This window comes from Microcaecilia unicolor, chromosome 13 (assembly GCF_901765095.1).
Source record: "Microcaecilia unicolor chromosome 13, aMicUni1.1, whole genome shotgun sequence".
Lineage (NCBI taxonomy): Eukaryota > Metazoa > Chordata > Amphibia > Gymnophiona > Siphonopidae > Microcaecilia > Microcaecilia unicolor.
Window position 1 is genome coordinate 59926138 of NC_044043.1, and position 10647 is coordinate 59936784.

Sequence of the window (10647 nt, forward strand, 5' to 3'; positions counted from 1 at the left end):
GCTGAAACTCAAGCAAGACCGCGGAACAATGATACTGGTTGCTCCCTTCTGGCCTTGTCAGATTTGGTTCCCTCTTCTTCTGGAGTTGTCCTCCGAAGAACCGTGAAGATTGGAGTGTTTTCCAACCCTCATCACCCAGAACGAGGGGTCGCTTCTACATCCCAACCTCCAGTCTCTGGCTCTCATGGCCTGGATGTTGAGAGCTTAGAAGTGGCCTCTTTAGGTTTTTCAGAGGGTGTCTCCCGAGTCTTGCTTGCTTCCAGAAAAGATTCCACGAAAAGGTGTTATTTTTTCAAATGGAGGAGGTTTGCCGTCTGGTGTGACAGCAAGGCCCTAGATCCTTTTTCTTGTCCTACATGGACCCTGCTTGAATACCTTCTACACTTATCAGAGTCTGGTCTTAAAACCAACTCCATAAGAGTTCATCTTAGTGCAATTAGTGCTTATCATCAACGTGTAGAGTGTAAGCCTATCTCAGGACAGCCTTTAGTTGTTCACTTCATGAGAGGTTTGCTTTTGTCAAAGCCCCCTGTCAAACCTCCACCAGTGTCATGGGATCTCAACGTCGTTCTCACCCAGCTGATTAAAGCTCCTTTTGAGCCACTGAATTCCTGCCATCTGAAGTACTTGACCTGGAAGGTCATTTTCTTGGTGGCTGTTACTTCAGCTCGTAGAGTCAGTGAGCTCCAAGCCCTGGTAGTGCATGCACCTTATATCATGTTTCATCATAACAGAGTAGTCCTCTGCACTCACCCTAAGTTCTTGCTGAAGGTAGTGTCGGAGTTCCATCTGAACCAGTCAATTGTCTTGCCAACATTTTTTCCCCGTCCACATGCCTGCCCTGGTGAGGACAAGTTGCACACCTTGGACTGTAAGAGAGCATTGGCCTTTTACATGGAGTGGACAAAGCACTATAGATAGTCTGCCCAGTTGTTTGTTTCTTTTGATCCCAACAGGAGGGGAGTCGCCATCGGAAAACGCACAATCTCTAATTGGCTAGCGGATTGCATATCCTTTACTTATGCCCAAACTGGGCTATTTCTAGAGGGCTCATAATGTCAGAGCCATGGCTGCTTCAGTGGCTTACTTGAAGTCAGCTTCTATAGAAGAGATTTGCAAGGCTGCAACGTGGTCATCAGTCCACACATTCATATCTCACTACTGCCTTCAGCAGGATACCCGACACGACAGTCGGTTTGGGCAGTCGGTGCTGCAGAATCTGTTCAGGGTTTAGAATCCAACTCCACCCTTCTAGGCCCATTTTTGTTCTGTTCCAGGATAGAAGAATGAAAGCTGTGTTGAAACAGTCCTTTGAGACTTTAGCGCTGGCCTTCAAGATACATGACCAGAGATTGGAGGACCTCTAGATGAGTCCGTGATAGGCATCAGGGATGCAGGGTCAGCTTTCTTGATGGATGCACTCTGATTTGAGCTTCAACAAAGAATTATGGTTGCAAAAATAGAAGCCCATCAGTTGTTGTGACTCCAAAATTCATTGGATGATGCGTCATCCAAGGTACATTGGGATTAATAGCCTTTCCATAGCAGGCTGTTGTTTGGAGAGGATTTGGAGAAGAATGTGAAGGACTTGGACAAATCTAACGTTCCAAAACTCCCAGTGCACAAGCAGTTAAGGATATCAAGGCCTTTTCCCATTAGGGCCACCTGTGTGATTTCTGGAAGTACTATCCAGAGAAGCCTGTGGTGCCTCAGAAGTATCAGTTTCAAGGGAAAGGCTAGTCCTTTTAAGGAAACGAGAGGTAGAAGAAATGAAGGCCTGGACTTGTGATGTTTTGGGGGGAAGGTCCATCTTCCAGTGGAGGTGTGGTCTATCATCTGGCATTGTTTTAATGGAAGTGGACTCTGATCAGTTTGGACTGGTGAGTCTCAAGAGGTCTTGTGGAATGGTTTTACACTCAAATATGCTTATCTTACAGATGCTTTTGTGGCATCCTCTTGCCATCCCTTCCTTCAGAAATCTTCAGTGAAGGGATTGGGGTAAGCAAAAGAATCCATCCTTGTGGCTAGAGCAGATAGAACAGCCATATGGGGAAGAGTAGTCAACAAGAGTGAGAATAACTGCACAAGCTCTTGGAAACATTGATAGATGTCATTGATTTGATTTTCATCATTGTGTGGCTGACACATCCTGCTTGTCCATGGAGAAAAACTAGCACCCTTTGTCCTTGCTGAGAAAGTTTCTCTGAAGTTATAAGTTGTAGGGTTTTTTTTTTTCTGTGTTCTCTTGTAACTCATTAATCAGACCTGGATAGTAACATATGATCTTCCTTTCTGGTACTGCTGCAGTATGAGGAAACTCATGTTCCTTTTTCTCCTGGGAGTTTAGGGTTGTTTAATGTTATGTATGTAAAACTGTTGGGGTTTAATGTCATCTTTCTCTCTGTTCTGGATGCAGACTTCGAGGTGAGCTTGCCAGATATCCTATTTGAGCTCAGAGGCATTATAGCAAACCTGAGCATCACAGCATCCCAGCTGCTCCAGAATAAAACTCAAGAAATTCACAAGCTGAAGAAGGAGCTGTGAGTTCAAAAAGGGCTTGGTTGATTTTTGTAGAACACTTTAATTTTAGAAATACTTTAAAGAGCCCTGTTATGAAATTACACCCATGCCAAAGCCAGAGTTGATATTAAAAGCAAGACTGGAATGGGTGTGGTGATGCCAGTACCTCCAGAGGAATGAAGGCAGGGAAGATATTCCATCTAATTTATTGTCCTGAAGCCATGCTTTCTCCAAGGACGAGTAGGGATACTGAAAGTCTCACATGTGGGTGACGACAGCCAGTGGACCCTCATGTGGGAACTAATCTCCAGCTTTTGTTTACCACAGCTTTTGAGAATGAGCACCGCACATGCATGCCTTCCTGCTTACCACTGTCACGTGGAACCTAGCCAGTCGCCATTTTTCTGAGGAGCAAAACAGTCACACTGGACTAGTGCTCCTTCTCAGCTCACAACAAATTGCATATTTTTTAAAAAAGTTATTCATTCTTCCATGATTTTGTTTAAGTCCTGTTATTGTTGAATGGGGTCCTTTTTTTCTGTCCCTGTACACTTGCTTTAGTTAGGTTTTTCTGGTGTTTAAAGTTTCCTTTCTTTTGCTGTTGCCCCACTTTTGGCTTTGTTGGCCTGGGCACCTGGTCAGGTATTTTTCAAAATTAAGTTGTTTAGTTTTGCTGGATCTATTTTTCTGGACACGTCCCAGAAAGTTTTTTCAGTGACTTTAATAAGTGTTCCGGGTGTAAAAGGACAGTATCCATAATGGATATTCATAGTTGATGCCTGCAGTGCTTGGGATCTGATTATGATCCCTCTCAATGTTGTGTTTGTTCACAGATGTCAAAGAGAGGAATTCATGGTCAAGAGAAGCAGTGCAAATCTATTTTTGGCCCCAATAAGTTGTAGGAGTGATACAATCACCACTAGATGTGGTAGACTAGAGACGTGCAAGTAAAAATTATATTATACTGTAAAAAATATTATACTCGCATTTATTCACATCTCGTAAAGAACCAATTAATATCCAATTAATTGGTTCTTTACGAGATGTGAATAAATGTGAGTTCATACTCCTAATGTATGTATGTACCATAAGAAGACATAGCTATAATAAAAGCACAGAGAGTTTATTTACAAGAGTATAACAACAAATGTCTATTTACAAGAATGAAATAATGACATATAAGAAATGTTCATAAATAACGCTCTTTGAAAAGAAAACTCACACTTATCAGAATTTAGTTAGTACAAACACATACTTTACCCTATTGGCAACTACCTAATCGGTTAACCCATAAGCAATCACAACTTTTGACCATACAACCTGCATGTATTGACACGGTCTCTCAGGGACAACTGAAGAAACAGCGTTTGTCTTCTTTAAATAAATACATAAGTAATGTCACACTGGGAAAAGACCAAAGGTCCATCGAGCCCAGCATCCTGTCCCCGACAGCGGCTAATCCAGGTCAAGGGCACCTGACAAGCTACCCAAACATACAAACATTTTATACAAGTTATTCCCGAAATTGTGGATTTTTCCAAAGTCCATTTAGTAGCGGTCTATGGACTTGTCCTTTAGGAAACCGTCCAACCCCTTTTTAAACTCTGCCAAGCTAACCGCAAGGTAGTGCTTGCTCAGGAAGGCTCAAGTGTTCATTGAGCTGATAGAAGATCAGATGAGTCTTAAGAGGCTAAGGGAAGGGTCATTTAGCGATATCCATCTTTTACACCATTCTGTTTTCAGTAATGACTGATCTGATAACATTTCAGTAGGTGATTGACAAGAAACCACAAGAATGTCTTTGATATCATTGAAGATGCATTTCGTGGAATTCAGGGCTCCGAACAGTTTTATGACATTATTTCTAGGGTTTACCCCAGAACTCAAGCTCCAATGAGTCTGGTGGCTTAACAGGCACACGGGCATGTTCAGGCAAACAGCAGATTTTATTCAGAGCAAGCATGACTCTGCAAAATATTTAGGAGTAGAAAGGGTCTTTGGATTGTAAGGGCAAGCACTGCAGGATTGTTGATTTCTTTCAAGTATCCCACAGATGTAACACAGTCAACTTATTGGTGATATGATGGCAGAGCTTTGCATCCCTATAAAGTCCACTCCCTTAACATCGACATCAGAAGCATCAGTCTGCATGGTTCCTAGAGCTGCAATGAACAGTGGGGACACATTGACATTGAGTGTCTCAGTCATCCTCAACTTTAAATATTGACAGAGGCCGTTGTGATCAGTCATAGTCCAATCCCCTCCTGAGGAAGAGAAAAAATTCATCCTTGACCTCTTCGATGCTGAGGGATAAGGATGTCAGGTGGGGCCTAGGACTAACCTTCATCAAGCTCCCTCAAAGTGTGGTGCAGAAAGCTTCAAGACTCCAAGGTCACTGGTGCCCTCAAAGCAACCATAGCGTGAGGACCGCTCATTCTCCATGGTATCGGAAGGGGTGTGACAGCCTCCAAGAAGTCTAAATCTAGTTCCCAATACATCTCAAGTAACTCAGGAAGACATGGCTACTCTGACTGGGATGCCATCACCTTTGTTGATGGCAGCTGTTGAAGAGTAGCTCATGAGCAAATTTGAGGAGCATATGGAGCAGTTCTTTCTTGGTGTGAAGCTTTAACTTCAAGGGCATTGGTGCAGAGACTTGAGGTGTTTCAGCTGATACTTGAAGTTTATTCACTGCCTGTAGGAGACACATTGACGCCAAGGTTTTGAAGGGCTTCAGAATCAATGTAGACTGTGCTAGTATCAATATCCAGTTCATTGGGGGAGGAAGTTTCTCCAACACATCAGTGCCTCGATGCTCCTGGTCCAAGCCTGACCAAGAGGTCAGTTGCTCAAGTAGGTGCTCTTGAGTATATGAAGAGGGGTCAGGGATCTTCTTGGAGGAGAGGTCCACTGGTCTTCCTTCCTCCTCACACAAGAGGCACAGATCTTCCCCAGAGGAGCTTTTGCTCATTGAGTTTGTCAGGCAGATGGCAAAGAACATCCCATTTTCTTTAGAAAGAGGTAACCAACCAGGAGCAAAAACATTGGACATCCATGACCTTCCTAAGAATGCTGTGGTGGTGCCCATTCACTGAATCCTTAGGGAGACGCAGATGAGACATTTGGGAGACCCCATCCCCTCCTACGTACCTCCTGCTAACAAGAAGGTTGACTCTATATAGAGTTCAAAAGGCTTTACTTTTTGAGAAGCTACAACTTCCTCACCTTTCCATGGTGGTTTAATCTGCTCTCAAAAAAGCCAAAAGTACTACCAGCACTTCATGGATATGTACTTGCAGAAACTATATATTCAGTGTATCAGAGTTTGACACTATCCTCAGGAGAAGGCCAGTTAACTCCACAAGCTAGTAATCAAGGAAAAGTAGTGCAGAAAACACATGGCCTATGCGAGCTATGATATTTTCGATATGGCATTGAGAGCCTCAGCTACAGGGATTGGAGCCTGCAGAATTGCATGGCTGCAAACTGTAGACTTCAAGCCAGAAGTTCAGGAAAACTTTGCTGTCATGCCATGCTGTGGAGAGAATCTCTTCAAAGAAAATGTGCAAGAGGCTGCTACCCTCATCAACCAGCACTCAGACATCTTCAGATCTTCTCCAGGCAGACTCCTAATCCTGCATACTTTTCTAGGATATAGGAAGTCCTCATTACTCTCACAGGAATAGGTACCCTCCGTCCTTTCACTCCTCCCAGACAACTTAGTGACCTCTCTCTTATCTAAGACAGCAGAGAACCCAAAAATCCCAACCAGCTTCAAAATCAAAACCTGGGATTGGGTTTTGACTGTCTCCAGCAGAACATAACCTCAATCCCCATAGCAGCACCAGATGACCTGTTGTTAGAGATTTGAGACAGTTCCTCCACATTGCCTGAGAGCATCAAGAATTGCTTACAGTGGATCTCTCTTCCCTCTTACACACCAATGCAGTCAAACTCATACCACCAGGGGAAAGAGGGAAGGGACTTCATTCCAAGTACTTCCTGATCACAAAAAAGATGGGGGAATTTCATCCCATTCTAGGCTTAAGGGCCATGAATAAATATCTGGCTATGCAAATGTTACAATGCTTTCCCTAGGCAACATTATTCTCCCATTCTTCAAAACGGGGACTGGTTTTGCTTACTGGATTTAAAGGATGCATACACCCACACATAGATACAGCCAAGTCGCAGGAGGAGATTCATAGTAGGGAAACACCACCTCCAGTACCATGTACTGCCTTTTGGCCTCGCATCAGCACCAAGAGTGTTCACAAAGGGAGCAAGCCTGTAACTTGGTGCCAAGATGTAACCACCATAATAGGGCATGCTTAGCACCAACTCTATCTTCACTTAGGTACTCCTAAGCTGTTATAGAATACTAGTGCAAAACTGTGTTGGTGGGCTGAAATTTTACATGCTGCCACTTACAACAGATCAATGGGTAGTGTAAGCTGGTGTGCCTAAGTATGCCATGCAATGCGATCAAGTGATAGTGTTCTATAAGTTGCTTGCATCACCTGGTGACATACCCACGCTTTGCCTATATGTATGCCCTCCTCACAGTAATATGCTAAGCAACTTTGGTGCATTCTTTATAGAATAGCAGCTAGCCCTTTACACATATAAATGCCAATTATTGGCACCTCCGACATGGGTAAGTGGTAGCATTCTGTAAACTATATGTATACTTGATGCCTGATAGTGAGTGCCAAGTTGCAGAATGAGGGAGGAAGTACTTAGCAGTAGTCATAGCACGCAACACAGACTAGGGGTGCACATGTTCCCATACTTATAAAACTGGCTGATCCAAGAGTATGTCAGAGGAAGAGGCAAAAGTATCAATGTGCAAGACCATTTGAGTGTTTGAGCTACTAGGATTCATTATAATCCATCCCAAGTTGCAGTTGAATCCATCACAGAAATTGAAGTTCATTGGAGACCTGCTAGACATGACTCTGGCTTTTGCATTTTCTTCCACTATAACAGATAATAGTTCTCATTTCTGTGGTAGTAAAAGTTTCACAAAGGTATCAACTAGTCAGATGTGAAAGAAGTTAGGCCACATGACCTCCACAGTTCATGTTATTCCCATGGCGCACCTCACTTTTGTTTATCATTTTGTTGCTCAAAAGTTGGACGTTTCACTTTGGGAAATGACTATTCATTTTGGACATTTTCAGTGCAGCCATAATCAAACAGGAAATCTAGAAGGTTTTTATTTTTTGATTATGGCTGTGAGAGGGCTGGGGGTTTTTTGGACTTTTCTTTTTTTTAATGCCCCTCCACATCTCTCCTCCCACTAGCAATCCTAGTGACCTAGGGCAAATCACTTCACCCTCCTTTGCCTTGGGTTGTAAGCCTTTTTGAGCTGCAAAATTAATAAGTTAATTACAGTATCAGAATTTGAATATGCCTTTAGCTCATATTTGCAGATGACAAGAGAGGAGGAGGGGAAGGTGTATCAGCCTTTTACTTGCTTGATATTTGAAGTGGTGAGTAGTACTTGAGCTGCATTGCTATTCAAGCAACCCTAGCTATTCAAGCTGCAGAGCCTGATTCTTTCTGGCATGAAAGAAAACCAGGGACCAAATGATTTAGTAGGGGCTTCTGCCAATTCCTTGTGGTGTTTTGTATTTTTGGATGACAAATGTGCATAAAACTACAGACTCGCACATGATCACCCAGGAAATATATATAATAAATACCTTTAATATGATGCTAACAGAGTACTACATGCTTCTGGTTACAGGTAGAGGAATTTCATAGCAGCCTCTAACCTCCCATTCATGGAGAGGGGGCATGAGGGATCTGAACTGCATAGACTTGCGGCTAAGCCCCCACACTTCATAGTGCAATTATACTCTTGCTCTGCCAGGCCCAAACAGGATAGGATGTATCCAGGATGACCAATCAGAACCTGCCCACATACACAGAACCTGCCCAAGGTAAAAGGGAGATGAAGGCTCCCTTGAATGTAGCAGGGGGATTCAGTGCTAAAACAGTGTAAATAGGGCATGTCAGATAAGGAAAAACAGGCAAAGGTAAAAGATTAACTGAAGGCCTTGGTTACTCAAGCAGCCTTTTCATTCTTCAACCCCAGGGATTTATAATTACACTTAGATGGAAGCATTTTATTTACAACAGAAATGTCTCCTGTTTACTGCCTGCAGCTCTGACCTCCAGGACAAGCAATGGAAATTGAACTCTCAATACACCACCGAAATCAGTAATCTGAAAGAAGAGTTCATCAACTTAAAATGGAAAAGGAAAATCGGTGCAAGATCTTGATTTCCAAGGAACAGGCAAGTGTAGTAGTTGAGTTGGTGCCATAGTAATATGATATGTGAAACTGAGAGACCAGCTGAAGGATTACTGGGCTGAGGAGCTGTTTCTGTTCTGGTGACTTTTGTCCAGGCTGCTGTGGAAAAATAAATAGAAGACAGAGAAGTCAAAATGCCCCTTCCAGATCTCTAGGCTTGCATAGCACATTATAATATCTGTCTCAGATCTTGCACAGAGGAAAGGGTCTTGACTTCACCTGCATTTGGCTGAACAATGTACAATTGCTCTTCATTGGTGAATGCCACATGCTGCAGCTGAATCGGATTGAGTATAGAATATGTGGCACATCTTTGTGTTGGAAAAGCTTATTTAGATAAGTATATCTAAGAGCAATTTGCATGGTTCATAATTTTCTTCTCTATTTATAATATAGACAAGTGGTTAAACTCTGCCTATGACATCTCTTCCTTAATGCACAATTGCTTCAGACTACACCATTAAGTCAAAAGAGATGTGAAATGTGCCTTGTTTATTGTGTAATTAAGATCTTCTTTTTATTTGTACTTCTAATTTTATGATCTTTTTACTTCATGCTTTGTCTTACAAATTTTCAATAAAAATTAAGTGATCAAAAAGAAAGCAGATGCCACATAGATTAGGCAGATCCCACAAGAATGTGAATATGGCCTTTGTTAAGTGTAAATATCAATGGCTTCTTCTCAATGTATGATTTCTGGAACCTCTAATTTCCCTCTATATCACACTCTGTTCCCAGACTCAAGAACTTAAAACACTATAGTATCTTCACTTATTACAAGAGTGTTTTATCTACTTCATAGTAACCTCAGCTGTGCTCATTGCCAGCAATGTTTTTATGGCAATGGATCAAGCACATACTTCTTCATTGGCTCACTTTTAATTATTTTATATTCCAAATAACTTATTTTTATATATATATATATCTTGAAATACTCATGTTTTATGAGCTGTATCAGGTCAGGGGATTGTTATCGCCCGACATGCATGTTTCGCCCTTGTCCAAGGCTGTCTCAAGGACTGACCCCCCTTTGCCGTCTTTAGCGTCAGCTTTGCTTTAAGGCAAGGAATTCTCTGTCTTTGGCATTTGATGTTGGAGAGAATCAGAAAAATGTTTAACTGATTATGCTCAAGCTATAATGGCTTATAAAAATCTGGCACATGATGTAGCTGCCTGTGTTTAAATGTCATGGAAGTATGTTTCCAAGATAGGTGGTTCTACCTGAGCTATACACCCATAGGAGCTGGAAGAAACTGATAACTCGGAACATTCAATGTTCTCTCTGGGCATACTGAGAAGAATATTACCTTCTATTAAAAGAGGTTAATTTGCAGAAGCAGGCAGATGCCCTGCATGATTAATGCAGTGAAGCACTTTGGGGTTCTGGGAGTTCATGGGACTCCTCTTTTAACTTCCTGTGAAACGAGGAAAATAAGATAGAGGGTAGCATATGGCTTTTGTTCATCTTTAAATTTCTTCTTTCTTTTTTTATTCAGACCTTGAAGCAGCTGCAGGAGATTATACAGGAGCTGGAGAAGAAATATTTGCAGTTGCTACAAGAGAGAAGAGACACAGAGGTACACAGTTAGTTCTCATTAACAATGTCCAGCATGGTTGAACTGCTCATAAAAAGAACCACTTATAGCTCTTATGTCTCAACGTCATCTGAAACTTAACATGGCCAAAACCGAGCTTCTCATCTTTCCCCCTAAACCCACCTCTCCTCTCCCCCCTTTCTCTATTTCTGTGGATGGCGCACTCATTCTCCCTGCCTCATCAGCTGGTAACCTTGGGGTCATCTTCAA

At 42.3% G+C, this 10647-nt stretch overlaps 1 protein-coding gene across 1 annotated transcript in view; it reads left to right on the forward strand.

Moving 5' to 3' along the window:
- SPAG5 (sperm associated antigen 5) overlaps positions 1 to 10419 on the forward strand; it is a 74291-nt gene extending 63872 nt beyond the window's left edge. The window contains exons 13-15 of the mRNA XM_030222216.1: positions 2417 to 2540; positions 8694 to 8825; positions 10339 to 10419. Of these exons, the coding sequence (XP_030078076.1) occupies positions 2417 to 2540; positions 8694 to 8811 (242 nt within the window). The 3' untranslated portion in view covers positions 8812 to 8825; positions 10339 to 10419. The remainder of the gene's footprint in view (positions 1 to 2416; positions 2541 to 8693; positions 8826 to 10338) is intronic.
- Positions 10420 to 10647: the final 228 nt, after the last annotated feature.